The sequence below is a fragment of the Lagopus muta genome, chromosome 1 (assembly GCF_023343835.1).
Source record: "Lagopus muta isolate bLagMut1 chromosome 1, bLagMut1 primary, whole genome shotgun sequence".
Classification (NCBI taxonomy): domain Eukaryota; kingdom Metazoa; phylum Chordata; class Aves; order Galliformes; family Phasianidae; genus Lagopus; species Lagopus muta.
This window is the reverse complement of record NC_064433.1, coordinates 28223417-28240771: the sequence shown is the minus strand read 5'-3', so window position 1 is coordinate 28240771 and position 17355 is coordinate 28223417. Positions and strand designations below refer to the sequence as shown.

General features: G+C 34.4%; 1 protein-coding gene across 42 annotated transcripts in view; it reads right to left on the bottom strand.

Moving 5' to 3' along the window:
• Positions 1-17355, bottom strand: part of NRCAM (neuronal cell adhesion molecule) — a 140660-nt gene that overhangs the window by 26377 nt on the left and 96928 nt on the right. For 15 of the 42 annotated variants that reach the window (XM_048947195.1, XM_048947166.1, XM_048947235.1 and 12 more), the window contains 14 exons: positions 14858-15001; positions 13709-13820; positions 13293-13459; positions 13062-13209; positions 12428-12552; positions 11501-11530; positions 10117-10218; positions 8117-8314; positions 7933-8003; positions 6775-7000; positions 6337-6452; positions 2477-2681; positions 2181-2303; positions 1012-1197 (listed from right to left, as the gene is read on the bottom strand). In XM_048947195.1, the coding sequence (XP_048803152.1) occupies positions 1012-1197; positions 2181-2303; positions 2477-2681; positions 6337-6452; positions 6775-7000; positions 7933-8003; positions 8117-8314; positions 10117-10218; positions 11501-11530; positions 12428-12552; positions 13062-13209; positions 13293-13459; positions 13709-13820; positions 14858-15001 (1953 nt within the window). The remainder of the gene's footprint in view (positions 1-1011; positions 1198-2180; positions 2304-2476; positions 2682-6336; positions 6453-6774; positions 7001-7932; positions 8004-8116; positions 8315-10116; positions 10219-11500; positions 11531-12427; positions 12553-13061; positions 13210-13292; positions 13460-13708; positions 13821-14857; positions 15002-17355) is intronic. The other 27 variants (XM_048947215.1, XM_048947259.1, XM_048947289.1 and 24 more) reach the window with 3 other exon arrangements.

Here is a 17355-nt window from a genome sequence, read left to right as displayed (position 1 = left end):
TAGGTAAAACACCAAAGGGAAATACATATTTCATTTTATAAACCAGAAAAGCATGCAGACTAGAGAAAATATATTAATTCAAATAAATTAGAAACAATCCACTTATGCTGAACACTGACAGACTATTACAGGACAAAAATTAATATACATGCATTTACTAAATTTCATTGGTCATGCTTGTTAAGACTCATGGTTTAAAATACATGTAGTTTATATACAACCTTAATACACTACTAGAAAAATTATATTGCATACCAACTCATTTAAAGCAATTGAAATAAATTGCAATTTCACTAACCATAAAATTACGTGAAAAGATGGTATCAAAGTAGAACTTTAACACGGAGATGTGCAAAATCATAAAAGGCTTCCCCCCATATTTCCTTTTTGTTTGAAATTACTCTTAATTTTTAAGCCTTCATATTTAAATAAATAATAAAGAACATCCTCAACTGAATGTCTGCCAAAATCCCAGATCTAGAACAGTTACAAACATAAAAGCAATAGTGGTGGGATCAAATAATATAATTATTTAAACATACAGTGTCACCAGTTACACGGGCCACAGATAACAAATTTATTTCTGCAACCTTATGAAGTTATATTTTTTGTTCCAGCTCCATGGGAAAAGAAATCAGGCATTAAAGAAGCTGTTGCATACATTAAGAAAGAATTTATTTCCTCAATGAGCCACAAAGCTACATTATTTCAGTTTTATTCTCTGTGACCCAAGCAGGTAACTGAAACAGAACAGGTGAATGGAGGAAGATCAGGCTTAGATCTTGTGAATTTACTACAAAAGGACCTCATTTGAGGTTTCTACTACAGTAGGGAAACTTGCACATCTTTTCTTAAAAACTGTATATAGTATTTCAATAGTGTATAACACAGTTAAAAAGAGCCCTGGAGAATTTTTTTACCAAGGACTATTTCCATAATGGAAGGCAGTAGTTATATATTTAACCAAATTGCTAGTCCTTTTTAAACTCGGTGGGTTTTCTTTATACATACCCATCTTACCTTCATCCATAATTGTTACTGCTTCCTCAGTTATCTGACTTCCTGATCCAACTGATGTTTGTGCATTAAAGTAAAACTTGTATCGTGTGCTGTAATTCAAATTTTTTAATATCAAGCTGCTCTCGTTGGCAGGTATTCTTATTTCTACCAAGGGACCTAATTCATGCGTGTTGTTAACTATTATTGGAGGAAAAAAAAAAGGGGGAAGAAAGAAAGAAGAAAAGAAAAGCAGAATTAGTTAGGAAAATTGCCTACTGTTGAAACAGGCTTAACTTTTTTTTTGTATTTGTTTGCCTGCTGCATTGCTCAATTCAGGTTATATGAATTATAATACACAGTTTCAAAAGAAGGGCACCTTTATGTAAAAAGGATCTATGGAAGAGACAAAAATTCAAGAGGGAAATGGAAAACACCTATAGGTTTCTTAAGCTCAAGTTCCATCCTCTTAAGTAAAGTACCTAAGACCTCTGAAACTCTGAACTGACTGCTTAGAAATAAATTCAGTATGCTTAGAAATGAAAATGCTGAAGTGTCTTCTACCTAATGCCAGGGAACAGTGGAATTTGGTAAGTGAAAGAAAACAATCTACCTTAAGATGTCCCATGCACAGGTAATTCCTAATTCCCAGTGTCCTTGCTGACTAATTTCTGGGCATGTGGATCCTAAGGAAGTGACAGGCTGAAGGGATATCAGGCACATTTTAATTTAAATCTTGTATATCTCTGATATGAATGCATGGCACATGTGATATTTATTATTTTAAAATTAGAATATTGTGAAAATTGAAAAGACAGACAACAATACAATTGGATTTATTTTGATCTACCACTAGTGGTATTTCTCTGCAGTCAGAACAAAGGATTTATAAGTGCTTTTGATTTGGCTGTTGATTATCTGTGGGCCTTCACCTCCATTTTCCTGTGAAGCATGGTTTGAGGAAACAAAAATAACAGAAAAGTGCTAAACTTGTATTTGAACAAGAAGAATTATTCAAATAGGACCAGATATATTGTCAAAATACATTGAGCTTTTTCAAACTTGACATCTACAGTGCAATTATATCTTTTTGAACGTAATAAATTTAACATTGCTTTTAAGAAATGATTTACTATTTGCTGGACATATTGTCAAAGGTAGAGCTATATACAAAACAAACTTACTGGGCTGAAACTTCAGTATGTATGATGTCAAAACACCATTTGGATGGGTAGGTGAACCCCACTCTAGAGTCAGAGAGTCCAGTGTTGGATTAGTGATCTTCAAAAAGGAGGGTGAGCTAGGAACTTTTAAGAAGAATATATGGTAAACACAAATTAGATGAACTTAACTCATGAATTATTAAAAATATTACAATATTGAGACATATTATTATTTTACGATATTGAAAAAAAATTCAGCAATTGTATCCTCAGTGTTCTATTGTTGAATATACAACATCTTTATTTTCATTTCGTACCTCCTTCAGGAGTTTTAAACATTTTGTCTGGGCTTGCTGGTCCTTCTCCTTTACCATTAACAACTCTAACATTCAGCTTGTAAGAACTATAGGGCTCTAGCCCCGGTAACATTCCAAAAGTCTTGTTTCCCCTGAAAGTCAAGATCTTTTTTTCTACATGCCGCTTACTCCTTCTGGATAGACTCTGTACTTTCCAGTAGTAAACCTAAAGACAAAAGAAAATTTACAGTGGGTATAGAGATATTCTAGTTTTGCAGAAGTTAAGCTTTTCCATGCATATTCATGAATTGTATATGTAGGAGTAACCATAATTTAAAAAACTTCAGGTGAAAATCATAGAACCACCAAGGTTGGAAAAGACTTCAAGATCATCCAGTCCAACCGCCCACCTACCAGCAATACCTCCCACTAAATCACATCCCTCAGTTCAACATCTCAATGTTTCTTGAACACCTCCAGCCCATTCCAGCACCTGATCACTCTTTTGGAAATGAAATTTTTCCTAATATCCAACCTGAACTTCCCCTAGTACAACTTGAAGCCATTCCCTCTCATCCTATCACTAGTTATGCAGGAGAAGAGGCCAACCCCTCACCTCACCACATCCTCCTTTCAGGCAGTTGTAGAGAGCAATAAGGTCACCCCTGAGCCTTCTCTCCAGACTAAATAATCCCAATTCCTTCAGCTGCTCCTCATAAGACTTTTGCTGCAGACCCCTCACCAGCTTTGCTGCCCTTCTCTGGACATGCTCCAGAGCCTCAATGTCTTTCCTGCAGTGGGGGGCGCAGAACTGAACACAGTACTCAAGGCGCAGCCCAGGTCCATTTCCTGTAGTCTCCCAGCCACTCTGCCCCAAGCCTGTAGCATTGCCTGAAATTGTTATGGCCAAAGTGCAGGATGCAGCACTTGTTCTTGCTGAACTTCATCCTATTGGCCTCAGCCCGCTATCCAGAGAAGCAACACAGTGCTCCAGGGGTAAAACTCATCCAGAAAGTTGTGCCTACAGGACTGGGTGAAGATTACCATCTGCCAGTCCTGCTTATAATTGAAGCCAGTTTGTTGCAAATTCTGCTTTGGAACAGCCTTCATATTAGATGATTCTCAAGTTGGCATCTTAAGTTCATATAAATCCATACTTGCAGGAAGAAGTTTACACAGCTTTCTTGCCTTGCCATCTTGTTACACGATTAGATAATTTTCCTCTAACCATGCATGTATATTCCCTGTGATATGGAGGTCAAATAGCTGTTCTTAGTGTGAAAAGAAAAAAACCTGACATTTTTCTAGGCTGGAAAAACACACAAATCATGAAAAGTCTCTGAAGTCACAGTCATACAAAGATCTCCATGTATGGACAGGAGAACTATTCCTCCTTTTATATGACAGAAGAATCAGAGCACATAGCTTATTCTAATGTCCATTTTGCTAAATTTGTTTCTAAAAATCTGCAGATGAGCCTCACAGGTAAATGCTGGAATCTCCTTGACTGCCCTATCTTTACCGTACAGAATCTACCCCAGTTTCTGGAAAGACATTAACACTTGCACCTACAAACATCTGTGTTAATCCTTGGAGTATCAGCTGCAAGTGCATGACTTTTCATTTTTCACTGCATAATTTTCACGTACTCAAAACCAAACATTAAAATTGATGTAACAGTGTAAATGGGTAAATTTCTGCCAAATATTTTTGCCAAATATAAATCACCTATTTAATTAAGGAAGCTGTGATTTCACATTTGAATTCATAAAAGGGAATTGTTAGGTTGCCAGCCCACTTTTTCTGAAGCATTTTAAAAACATATAATCATATGCTTTATAAGCTATTTCAGTAACTAAGACACTAAGCAAAATGCACGTGACAAGTTTTCAACATGACTTCAGAGAAAGCTTTGTTTCAGTAACTAACTATTCTTAAGTCTTAGGACATGGTACACCTTGTCTAGTTTTAGCTTGATTTAGTTGTATCAGTAAAAATTATTTAAGAAACTTCTGCTGCATCTGCAACTTATTCCAGGATATACCATTGTTTCATTTATCCTAGCTATTAAAGCAAAATTACTCAGTGGTCAGGTCAGCTGTCAGTCCTGTAGTCTTGAACTTGTTTTATCTATGACTGTTGCCTAACTTATTTTAGTTTCAGCACTGCTTAGCTTTGTGTAACTGTGCAGTTCTTCTCTTCTTCAGAAAGAAAAAAAACAAAAACTAACAAACATACCAGATACAGAGAAGGACTAACACTGAACAAAAGGTACCACGGCATGACTAACTTCTTAGGCTAATGGAAAGAGAAGAGTGGAAATAGAGGACAGAAAAACTGGGATTAAGACAACTCCCTGTAAACAAGCCTTTGAAGAGTGAAAACACTGGATACATTGGCAAGGGTTTCTGTCCATGGCTTTTTTTTTTTTTTAATTAATTATCATTAACAGAAATTTGGTGATTCAGATTATGGGCATTAGCATTGTGGTAATTGCATTAATAAGGAGTAATAACTTCATTAAATTTTGATTATCATTGAATTTTAATTATCATTAACATAATGGATGATCTTTTGGTTACCTGTTTGCTTGTTTGATACGCAGGTTGATATGAGACTGTAATCTAACAGATAGTGATGTAAAAGTATAGTAAGTCCTGCTTCTTGGCTGGATTTATTATATAGGGCAAAGTACCACACTAACTACAAATACTTACATTAGCTCATTACAGGACTAGCTTATGTCTTTCCAGACAGTGGCATTTTGTACCAGATAAGTCATACCCACATACCAGGAATACAGCAACCTGTAATGCACTGATGTTTAGATTCACTGCTTTTGAATTCTAGTCCTCAAATTTATAAGTATGATGTGCATTTCTTTTGTTCCAAATATTCTTTCCTTCTGTCAGCTTTAAAATATTTTCTCTTTTCATTTAAGCAGAAGTAGTTCAAAATAGTCTGTCTTATAAGGTAACCTAGTTCAGGCTGCGGAACTTACCTGTTCTGGTGGAAATATTTATTAGTATACTTAGAGATGAGTGAATAAGTAGTTATTTATTTTCTACTGTTTTGCAGAGGAGGTCAATGTATCCTCTCATTCTACCCTCTGCTCCACAGCACATCTATCATACTTCTCAAGTTTCAATTCTTGATTTGCTTCTGATTTGCTTCCAATGCAAAAACTCTGCAGCAACCTTTGTGACTGGATTTTCCCTGACTTATGAAGGTCACCAGCTGGTCCAGTTTCCTACTTTGAAGTCTTCCGTTCTTTTCTAATTGCACTGTTTTGTTTCCAACACAACCTACCCAGTTATCATCAAAGTCAATACAATACCTTACAGTAAGCTTCCTTCAGGTATACTCTACAGCTTCCAACATTTCCTATATCTCTAAATTGAGCTTTTCCTTGGCCTCTAAAGAGACACCACAATAAAGTACCAATTGGCTAGTTCATCAGAATCATGTCACTAATCATATTTTAGCAGAAGATGAACAGCTGCAAAAAAATGTCAGTAGCATTATACCTTGAAGAAACTCCAACAGAAACTATTTCTCCTCATCTTCTAAATAACCTTTTGGAAAAAGATCTGTAAAACTATTATAAGTTTTTAATCTATTTAATACATGCAAACTTGATTGCAAAAGCATCTCCTTTTTCTTCAAGGACAATGTCACAGGAGGCATACTACAAGGTTGGAGCCTTGCCAAATTTTAAATAAGTCTTAACAACACTGTTGCTCTTGTCAGCAAAACTTGTGAGCTCACTGAAAAGCAAGAAATCTCTTACATATCAAGTTACTTTAATGTGGATACAACCTCACCTAGCAGAAGTGATCTATTTTAATAAATGAGAATAGCAAGCTTTTGATTGTACTTACTTTATACCCTTGAAGATGTCCTCGGACAGATTTTAGTGGAACAGGATCCCAGTGCACCTTTGCCAATGTGCTGTTAATTACATGAACCTGCACATTGCCTGGAGCAACCATTGGCACTGTGTGGAAAGGTACTGAGTTAGGATCAAACACCACGTGAAAATACTTTCTTGGAATGACTTATAGCATTTCCTTGAGAAGGCAGGTTAAAAAGTTGATCCTGTGTGCTAAAAAAACCAATCTCAACATAAATACTACAGAGTTTTATGAATGCTTATTATTTCCAACTTACTTCATTTTAACTTACAAAAAAAAAAAAATCAACTATATCTCTTTTTAACATTTCATATTACTATCAATACTTTAATACTTCAATTCCCACTCAGGTTACACATCAAGTTGCTTTTAATTAATACTACGGAGTAAAACTAGGAAACTTACAGTCTTCTCCTGAATGTCCAATAACCTCTGATGGCTCTGGTGCATATCCCAGGTCATTTAAAGCCTGTACTTTTATTTCATAGGGAACAAAAGTAGGTGTACCAGACACAATATATTTAGACACATTTGCAACTACTACAGATGTCCATTCATCGTCAACATCCTTCTGGCGCCAGCTGACTTTGTATTGGAGTCCTGGTCCATTAGACTGAAAGCCTTTTAAAGACTGAAATAAAAAGAGTAAATCAAACAGCTTTTAAAATATTCTGTAACCTCTGAAAAAAAAATCTGAAGTCACAAAGTTGTTGATTTAGAATTTTACTGAAAAATTACCATTGTGTTCAGGGACAAAAAAGCACTGCTGAAATTTCCAAATTACTTCTTATATGAGGTAGTTTCAGTTGCTTTTCAGTATTTTATTTTCAGTAAAAATTGCATTGAGAGTTCTGAATAAGATAATAGCTAATTACCAGATAACCTAGCTTATACATATTTCTATTTTTCTATACATATTTCTATATGTATAGAAATATGGGGGTTTCTATACATATTTCATTTTTAAATATAGTTTTTAGAAGTAGAAGAGGGAGAAACAGATTTACACCAGCTCCCTAAAATTGTGTGTCTCTAGAGAATGTTTTTTGCCTGGCAGGTGAAATTGGTTTTAAACGGCTCTCTTGAGCTCCTACCATGATGGCAAAGGCTTGACAGAAACACAAATGTTTTTGTTTTTTTTTTCAGAGGAATTGTGCACACCAATTTAGCTTATGACAAGAGCTGAGAATTAAGTTTTACATTAGAATTCATTCTAAGAGTATACTTGAGATAAAACACAATATACATACTTAAGTTTTTCTACATTGGCAGCAAAACATCTTGTATTACCAATTTAGTTGCTTATCTCAGAGAAATCACTCTAGGAAAATATGGCACCTTGAAAAAACATTTTTCTTTGATAACGTATTCAGATTTTCCCTGAAAATGAAGAAATGGGAAATGTCTACTATTTTTTTTCTTTTCTAAGAATGTGTTAAACATACAATACATATATTATCTCACAGGGAAATCTCAGATAGATATTATTTCTTTAAAAAAATTCTCTTTAACAATGCTACTCACAGAGGCAACAACAAACAAACTTCCAAAATCCAAACTTACCTCCCATGTTATTACCAAATTATCAGGTTCTGAGCCTATTCCTTGTACATTAGAAGGATTTTCATCGGGGTCTAAAAACAAAGTATTTACATGTGAGCAAGAATGACTGCTGTTTCCATTCCAAGCAAATACAATGCCATTCACAGCATAGATCAATCACTGGTAGGCAGGAATACTTATTTACTTGCAGATTTTGTCAGGTACTGTTCAGATGGTTCACTTGGCTGACTTCTACCAATTTCATTGACAGCAATCACACGGAATGAGTAGTTGACATATGGAGACAACTTCAACTGTACAGTTGTCTGAGATCCAGGAACTTCCGTCTGGTAATGCCATACCCCTGGCTCATGCAGTCCATCTTCATACTCAATCACAAAGTCTGGAAACAGAAATAGAATCCAATTTTATGTCAAAACCTGCAACACCTCCCCAGATCAGCGTAGTCATTTTTGAACGAGCTAATCAAAACTGAGCAATCCAGCTAACATTTTTAAAAATCATGGAAACTGAAGTTGAAGAACATAGGAGACATATATAATATGGATCTCAAAAGTACTGCCTGGATGGAAATATAAGAGAAGAACTCATTCTTTGGCTATGTGGTATTCTTAGTAATACAGATGCCAGGCAGCACATTCTTGTAAGAGCTATCTGCCAGGTACTGGATTTTAATGTAACAGGAATCCTTGAACTATCACAGCAAGAAAGTGGGACAAGATCGGAATTTTGATATAAAATATCATTTTGGCAGACAAATACATTGCTCCTGGTTATATCAGGATGATGTTGTTGTAGTACCTATACAATATTAAGACCATATCCATTTTCCTCAGTCAGATCAGTGAACAACTATTTAAAGTCAAGAACCATTACGTGAGGAAGATTTTTAAGTGCTCTTTTCAGCATACTCAAGTCAAGGAATTCATGTACAGAAACTTAATTTCTTGAGATTTTTCTGAGTGAATATTATTAATTGCAGTCAAATCTGTGCAGAACATACAACCTCAGGGATAGACAGATTTGTAGAACCAAAAGTAAAATCATTATACATTATTATGTATTTTTTCAGCTGTCAATCAGCCAAAAGACAGATTCTAGTACATGAATCATATTACCTTTGTAAAAGGATCACTCAAAATGAAATGGTATCTTTGAGCCCCGTTTTTTTGAGCTGGTAACAGGAGCCACAACATTAGCCTTACTTATGACGCAAATGCTTTGTTTCACAACATCTCAGGGGACCACACATCAATTTAAATTTATTGTAAATAATACCAGCATTACTTAATTTGAAGAATAAAATTTACAGTATTTAAATGTATGCATTGGAAAATCTCTGACATGAACCATCACCTGGTATTAAATCTCCTGAGTCAGAATGATTGCTTTTCAATAGGAAAGAAAAAAAGGCTTTTGTCATCTGGTCTGGAAAAAAATCAAAGTACTGACACAAAAATATATAAATACATTATAAAAAATATAATTCAAATATTTATATTAATGCTTTCTTACATTTTAAAAAGCAAATTATGGGTTTATACACATTAAACAAATCTGAAAGCATAAAACTTCAGTGCTTTCATTGTGCTCTACTGGGAGAAATCAGAACATTTCAGATCAATTTCCTGTCTAAAAAGATTTAATACATTTATTTTCTCTGTCTTATGGAGGCACTGTATTCCCTCAACTCTCTAGACTAGGAAAAACAAATTAAAAAAACCTATCTGGTTTATATTCTCATGAAGAATAGGGGTCTGCCACCAATAGTGATGAAAGGTAGTGGTACTGCTGCTACTTCAAGTTCATGGGAATTACGACAGAGTTAAAGCCAGATGACAGTAGCTTTCGCCTTTCAAAGGACACATAAGTAACTTTTTATTCATTCAACTAATGAACAAGCCTGTTCTCTACATATTCATAAGAGAGAACCTTGTCAGACGGAGCTCACATCACTATCAACTTTTATATTAACTCGCACAGGTTTTTGGAATAAAAGTCCAGCACTTCAGGGCAGTAAATAAATCTTTCACCTTGGCTCTGCAGTGGCGGACAATCAGTGATTTTTTTAATGCAAATAAATGGCAACTGTAACAGATGAATTTGCCATTCTTCCATGGTGCACAAGAAAAATTTTTTAAATTCTTTGGTGTCTGCTGCTACAATATACACAGACAAACATACTTGTAATGGGACTGTTATTTTCTTCTCCTGGTACCCATGAGAGTTCAATGCTTCTTTCTAGCTGACCTGTCAATTCCAAGTCAAGCGGTGGATTTGGCCGAGCTGTAAATCAAATGAACACAAAACAAATAATCATGCCAGAACATGTTTGTTTCATCTTTGAAAAAATCCTTACATTACAATGAAAAGAAGCCCACAAATACAGCAGTGCAGATCTACCGACTCGTATAAGCATGGTTTCATGACTATTAGCATGCAATTGTCACAAAACAGATACGAAATGGGGAAGAAGTGATGCATTTGGAAACTTCTACACAGTGACAAGAATTTGCACTGTTATATAAAAAGTGTAATGAGAAAAAAATAAACATGAAGCATCTGTTTAGTTTATATAGTAATAATCTGTTATAAATAGAAATATTTAATAAAATGGAAAATAAAGAACTCACATCAAAAAAGCTTTTCTAGAAGCACTACAGATATGTTGCTTGTGAAATCAAAGCAAGTATAGTGCAAATGGAAATTGAGTTGTTAAGACACTTATTTTTGTTGTACTTCTTAGAAATACTGAAATATCAAACAAGTGGATAAAGTACACCTTCATAATGCATGTGATAGATGCATGCACCTTCATATGCATGTGCATAAGATGTAAATGTCCATTTCAACTAAAGAACATATTTAATTATATGAATTGTTACATGAATATAAAGACTAATGAGTAGGCTCATTTAAGAATGCATTAGCATTTTCTCTGCATATGACAGGACCTACATAAATGTGCTCAACACTCAGAAGGATTTTTGCATTTAAAATTCTAAATTCAGAAAAAATGATTTCAAATTAAAGGGTGTAGGCTTTCCTTTCTTGGCAGTTTCATCAATCATAAATGAGACAATAAGGTCCTACCCATTTTGTATGAGATAAAATATTGTATGAGACAAACTATAACATAAATACACCAGACCAAGAAAGCTGCTATTAAATTAAAGGAAAAACATACTACAATTTCTCTACTACATGTTCTTCGATAGCAAATTAGCTTTAAGTAAATGAATGGATTTACCTTTTGAGACTTTCAATGGTTATACAATTGATCTGCATTACAGTGTTCACCATTAGAAAATACTCTCACACTGTAATCTCAATTAAAAATAATGTATCTGTTAAAATCATTTATTCTCTAAAATATAAAGCACCCTGCACTGTAAAGTTCCAAAGTCTATTACTCCAGTACCAAAGCAGTTGGTAAAATGGGATGAAAACAAAAACACATTCACACACAAACACAAAAAAAAGAGAGAGGGATAAAAAGACGTTGCACTTTGTAATGGAAAAGTGAGAAATACATCTGGCAGATGAAGGGAACTTTGTATTAGTTTACCGTAAATGATAGCTGGAGTTGGGGGAGCAGCTGAAAAGAACATTAATATAAAGGATTTAATCAGTTAGTAGCCAAAGGAACAGAATATAGCAGGTAGTTACAGATCATAACAATTAGAGATAAAGAAAAGCTAACTTATTTAGAGTAAGTAGTTGAGTTTGAGTAATTGAGAATTTTAAACTGAAAACTGATAAAAGCATTCTACAATAATTTATCCTTTTTTAGAGTATAGATGGATCAAGAAAATAAAGTAAGTAATCTTACGAAAACTTATAAACAAGTACAGGATGGTTGTAAGTACAAGAATAGACGTCACTCCTGGATATGCATAAGATCACAATACGATTTTAAAACACAAGCATACTTGATTTCAACTCTCATGTTGAACTTCAGTTCCACTTAACTTCCCCAGTCAAGAATCATACAGGACATGTACTGAAAACTTTCTTATAAACTGGGAGAAAGGGCAAACTAACACATTTTACAAAAATCTGCAATTATAAAAGTTAACAGGGAAAACAAATTTAATAAGAAAATCATTGAAAAGTCCAACAATCAAGCATGCTCAGTCTTTCTGAGGAGTAATCTAACTGTAGAAGAGATTCCTGAAATAACAAGTACTTAGAAATTCATAATTTACCATGTTAGCTCAGGTGTGATACAAATTAAAACCTATACATTGTGAAACTGCATGTGTCTTGAAGCCATTAGATCCTTTTGTAAGTAGATGACTCAAAAGCAAACTTCAGAGTAAGATTATTATATTTTTAAAAATGAAACACATATACAAGTATCTGAAATTTCTTTTGTCCTATCCTAGCAATCAAAACCTATTTTTAAGCTTTTTATTTTAAATCGAATGTTGTTTTTATACTTAACAGAAATTAAATACAGTTCTGCTATTGTAATTTTTTAGAGTATTCTTACCAACAACAGTAAGCACAGCACTTGCTGAAACACTGTCCAGAGTAGTATTAACTATGCAAGTATATGTTCCATCATCTTTATCAGTTACATTCATAATGGTCAAGTTGTCTTTACCAACTAGAAACCTGCAAATACAATAGATTCAGCCAATGACTTTCAGTAACTGGTACTGCTATAAGAAATATGCTTAAAGCATTGTCAAATCCAGCATGTGTACTTCAGCAAATATCTAGACAACAGTGTAAGCTAAGGAACTGTATCAGTTTTTTCTGCATTAAACATCTTTCCATAGTAACTGCCTACCTTTTTTTCTAATGTATTTTTATTTCCAAATGAACTACTTTTAATTGTCTGTGATCTACAGCAGAAATGTCTTAATTTACTCTTTAGTTTTTTATGCTTATAATTGATATGCATTATCAATGTATACATTAAAATAAAATTTCATTTCATTTTATTTTGAATTCTAATTTAATTTTTTCACCACATCAGATAAGTATTTTAGTCATCAAATATGGGATAGTATTGCTTGGAAAATATCACTAGGCCGATGTGTGCCCTTCAAAATTCAGGAGAAGAAGCACACAGAAGAAACAAGAAAACAAAAATAAAATATGAAATATTTTGTCTATACCTTTCATCATCTGGTAGTTCATTATTGTCTTTCAGCCATATAACTGTTGGCAATAAGGTAGGATCGTGTTTTATTACACACTCAAATGAAGCCTGGGCAGATCTCTGAATCACTTTGTATTCTGGCTGTTTAATTATCATCGTTGGGTCTGAAATTTGAAATGTCTATTAGATATTTAGAAAGTCTTAAGTTCTGCAGTAATTTGTGATGAAACAGGGATTCATAGCTTACCTTTAACTTCCAATTGTACTTCATTTTGTGTCTTCCCTAATTTATTCCTTGCAACACACGTGTATGTGCCAGTACTATCCTTCTGAGCCACTGGAATTTCCAAGGTCCCATTATCATGAAAAACATACTCATTTCCACGTAAGATGCTACCTTTCACTCCCTTAAACCTTTAATTGAAAGATATCACCATTACCCAATGCCATGATTAAATTCTATCATATTTTATTATTTGGAAATACAAACTTGGAATGCTATGTTAGCAAATACAGACAGCATACATAATGAAATTTAAACAAGCTTAAATTTAAGTTTAAACTTTACACTTAAACACGTTGCCATGCCAAGTATAATTAATATGTTTGTTTCCATAGGTGCAACTGGTTCTTTTCCATAACTTAAACACAACCACAACCTACCATTCAATTTCAGGCTTAGGTGAACCAAAATAAGCACAGTCTATTAATGCAGGACTATCTGCGATGACTTGATACAGTTTATTAGCAGGAGTTAGAATCCTTGGTGGCTCAGCTGAAAAGATAAAGATATCTGGATTTAAATGCAAAGATACAAATGCAAAACATAAAGACATCAAGAAGGGCCTAAAGAAGTATTTCTGATCTCAGTCTAGGGTCCAATTACATTCAACTATTTGCAGCCTGAGGAAATATAAACGTAGTGAAATTTTCATCTGAAAAACAAACACTTGTTTCCTATTTACAATTAATAGGGCATTAAAGCCAGTGGTTTCAATTGGAAAATTTAAAGTAGAACATACTTCAAGAAGAAAAACTCCTGGGAACAGAGTGAACCATATAATTACAAGAAAACCTCCGGGCAGAAAGAAGGCATTTTTGGTGAAACACCTACAGTTTTGAACAGAAATCCCAAAATGAAGTTCTTTCACTTAAATAACTGTCTCTCAATCAAAAGACCAGCCATTTCCTTCAAGAGAGTCTTTAGGGGCCATCCTTCTACTATTTTTGTTAAATTCAGTGGGAAGATCCTGAGGCCACAATATTTCATAATGTGAAACACGTCCTTGGAGGCCTTCAAGACTAATGCATAATCATTTCTCCCTGCAATAGTAATTTATAGACCATCTTTAGTTTAGTTGTGTCTTTTCCAGGGATTACCTGAATCTGGGATCACTGCAGGAGTAAAATGTGGTCTATACTGCAGTTTTCAAATGTAACAAATACTTAACAGTCCCCAAACTCCAGCAAATACATGAAAGTGCACTGAAACATTCTATCCTAAAGAATATTAATTCCTACCTTACTTGTTTGTTGGGTTTTTTTATGATTTAATAAAAAAAAAATTCTTCCAAATTTCTCAAGATTCCACAATTGTGCTTCTTACCAAGTAGTACTGAAAGAGAAATTCAGGAATATCCTACAAAAAGAAACCCCAAGGTATCTGTATATGGGGCTTTTACAAGGCTCAGGAAGTATATCAGTTTCCATATACTAAAAACCTCAACAAATGCTTGGGCAAACAATCCATGTAATAATAGAAGACAAGTGAATAATCAAGAAGACTGAAAAATACAAGCATTGTTTTCTTACCAAGAACATTCACAAATGCATTTGCCAGCAAGTATCCATACTCATTAGAAGCATTGCACTGATAAACAGCACTTGACCGCTCTTGCACAGCAGAGAAAATGATGGTATCCCCATCCACCTTTCTGCTAGGGTCTTCTGGGGCAACTGTTGGTGTAAAGAAAAGAAATAGTTCTTTCTCTTAAACTGAATTATATGTTTCATGCTACAGAAAAGAAGATATAATATGTGAGACCAATATGCCATTTACTCTGTTTTCGCATTTGTTCACTGTGTAAGATCTGAATTCCAGAATGATTAAGGAAGTTCTTCCAGTTCTATACCTGTTATATAACACAATTCAGGGTGGTAGACTTCCTTTTTTTAAAGGTTTTTGTGTTTGTTGCTTTTGTTGTTGTATTGTGTTTCTTTTTGCCTGAAGAATCAGAGGTGAGATCAGATTTTGCACACAAGAAGGAGGAAATATACAGATGCAACAAAATTCAGGACATTACAAACACTGTCTACAAAAATAAAGAAATCCTTCTGAACATCAAAAGAAAACTGTGTTACAATTGGAACCTTAGGGCCCCTAGAGTTTAATTGTTCAGCTTTTCAAATCTGTTTTTATTATTATCTAAATTATTTAGATAGTCCATTTCAAACTATCTCAGAGTAACACAAAATCAAGTCTTCACAAAAGCAGTGACAGTAATTCAGTAGGTGGCACTCTTTCCCTTATGTAATTATTATGAAGTGCCATTTCTCCAACTATTCTATAGCAGCAAGAGGTGTGTCAAAATGCTCTTGCATCCCAGAATCCAGAATATAATTGAAAATAAAAATTTGAGATATAACTGAAGAATAATCACTATCAGTTATGATACAACTGGAGTCACAGAGGTATAACAGAATTAGCTCATAACGCTGCACCGAATAAAAATGCACCAATTATAATTTAATGGTTAAAATAGCTAAGTAAAATCTATCAAAACATTACTAATGTTGATACATTGGTGATTTTATTGCTATATTAATATGAAAAATAAGTGAATAAATAAGAACACCATTGTTTGTTTGCATCGATATAGACACCAATTATTGGAGTTTGAGAAAATAAGGGCGTATATGGAAGACATTTTCATATAAAAATATTCCTGATTTCTCTGGATTCATAGAGAAGATCATTAAAAAAATTGACATGGATTTTCTGTAAGTGACTGTACCTTTTGTTTCAGATAGTATCTCAGTTCTCAACTCATAAGTGCCATGTTCATTACAGGATTAATGGGCTGAGAATAGTGGAGCAGTGAGTAGCCCAGCAGGCAGTCTAGTCACCCATGAGAAGCATTCTGTATCTGCACACACATCACCATTACGTGGAAAATGTACACAACCATCCCCCAAAAGGCAGAGGCTCGTGGCTCCTTCTTGTCCCATGCTTCGTGTATCCCTCCAGTGTGGATATATCTCATACTTTCTAACTTACAGGCTTGGTAGGACCCCTCATGAGGTAAGCATTGAGTTGTATAAAAAGAAGGGCAGCATCTTCCCTTCTCACTGCTTCATTTAGGGAAGAGATATCACCCTTCAACACTTCAAAGAAAAGAAAGTGGGTGCCTGTTCTAAGAAAAGTGTTTTAAGTCATGGGTCCAGGAGAAAAGAAAAAAAAAGAAAAGAAAAAAAGTATCAGGGTAGTCAGTGCTTCATTTCTTTTATCTAGCTACCTGCATGCTGAATCAAGAGTGCTGTGTTGAGACTGGCATCTACTGTGTGTTTTGTGACACACCTAATACTTCCAGGCAACACAAGCACAACCTACATGTCTTTGCTCATGTACTATACTGCATCTTGCTGGGCCAGGCCCTAGAAGGTAGATGCTACATTACTCAACTATAATCCTGCTGCACTCACACACTGCTTGTCTGCCTTCATGAGTACTCTGGTCACCATAAAGAATGGCTGCACAAAAAGGAGAAAATGCTTTTGATGTATTTGACAAACTGACAGGGAAAGCTGCAAAGAACTACATGATAACTAAAATGGATGTGTACAGCTGGGCATATGAACTGTAAGGATTTGCTGTAAAATTTCTGCTGTTGTAATGTATAGCTGAGCATGTGTTCTGTATCAGACAACATTCAGTCTCAAAATCATTGAGTCAAATATAGTTTATTTATCTACAGAGGAGGTAAGGCCTCTGTGAGATACTTCTGTCATAGTTGGCTATGAGCATCCTGAACGCTGTCTGTCTTTCTGAACACATGCTCACTCTGTTTCACAAAATTTTGACAGCCCAGGCAACTATTTTTCCTCAGTATGTTTAAAGAACTACTATGGCTCTCAGGGGAAAAAAAAAAAAAAAAAAAAAAAAAAAAAGAGAAGAAGAAATTTGGTTTCTGAACAAAAGCAGTTAAAACACACCTTTACACTTAAAATAAGAAAAAAATTCCAATTTTTTTTAACCCCTTTTTACTAAAGTATTTAATTTTCCTGATCAATTATTTATTTGTGCAATCTCA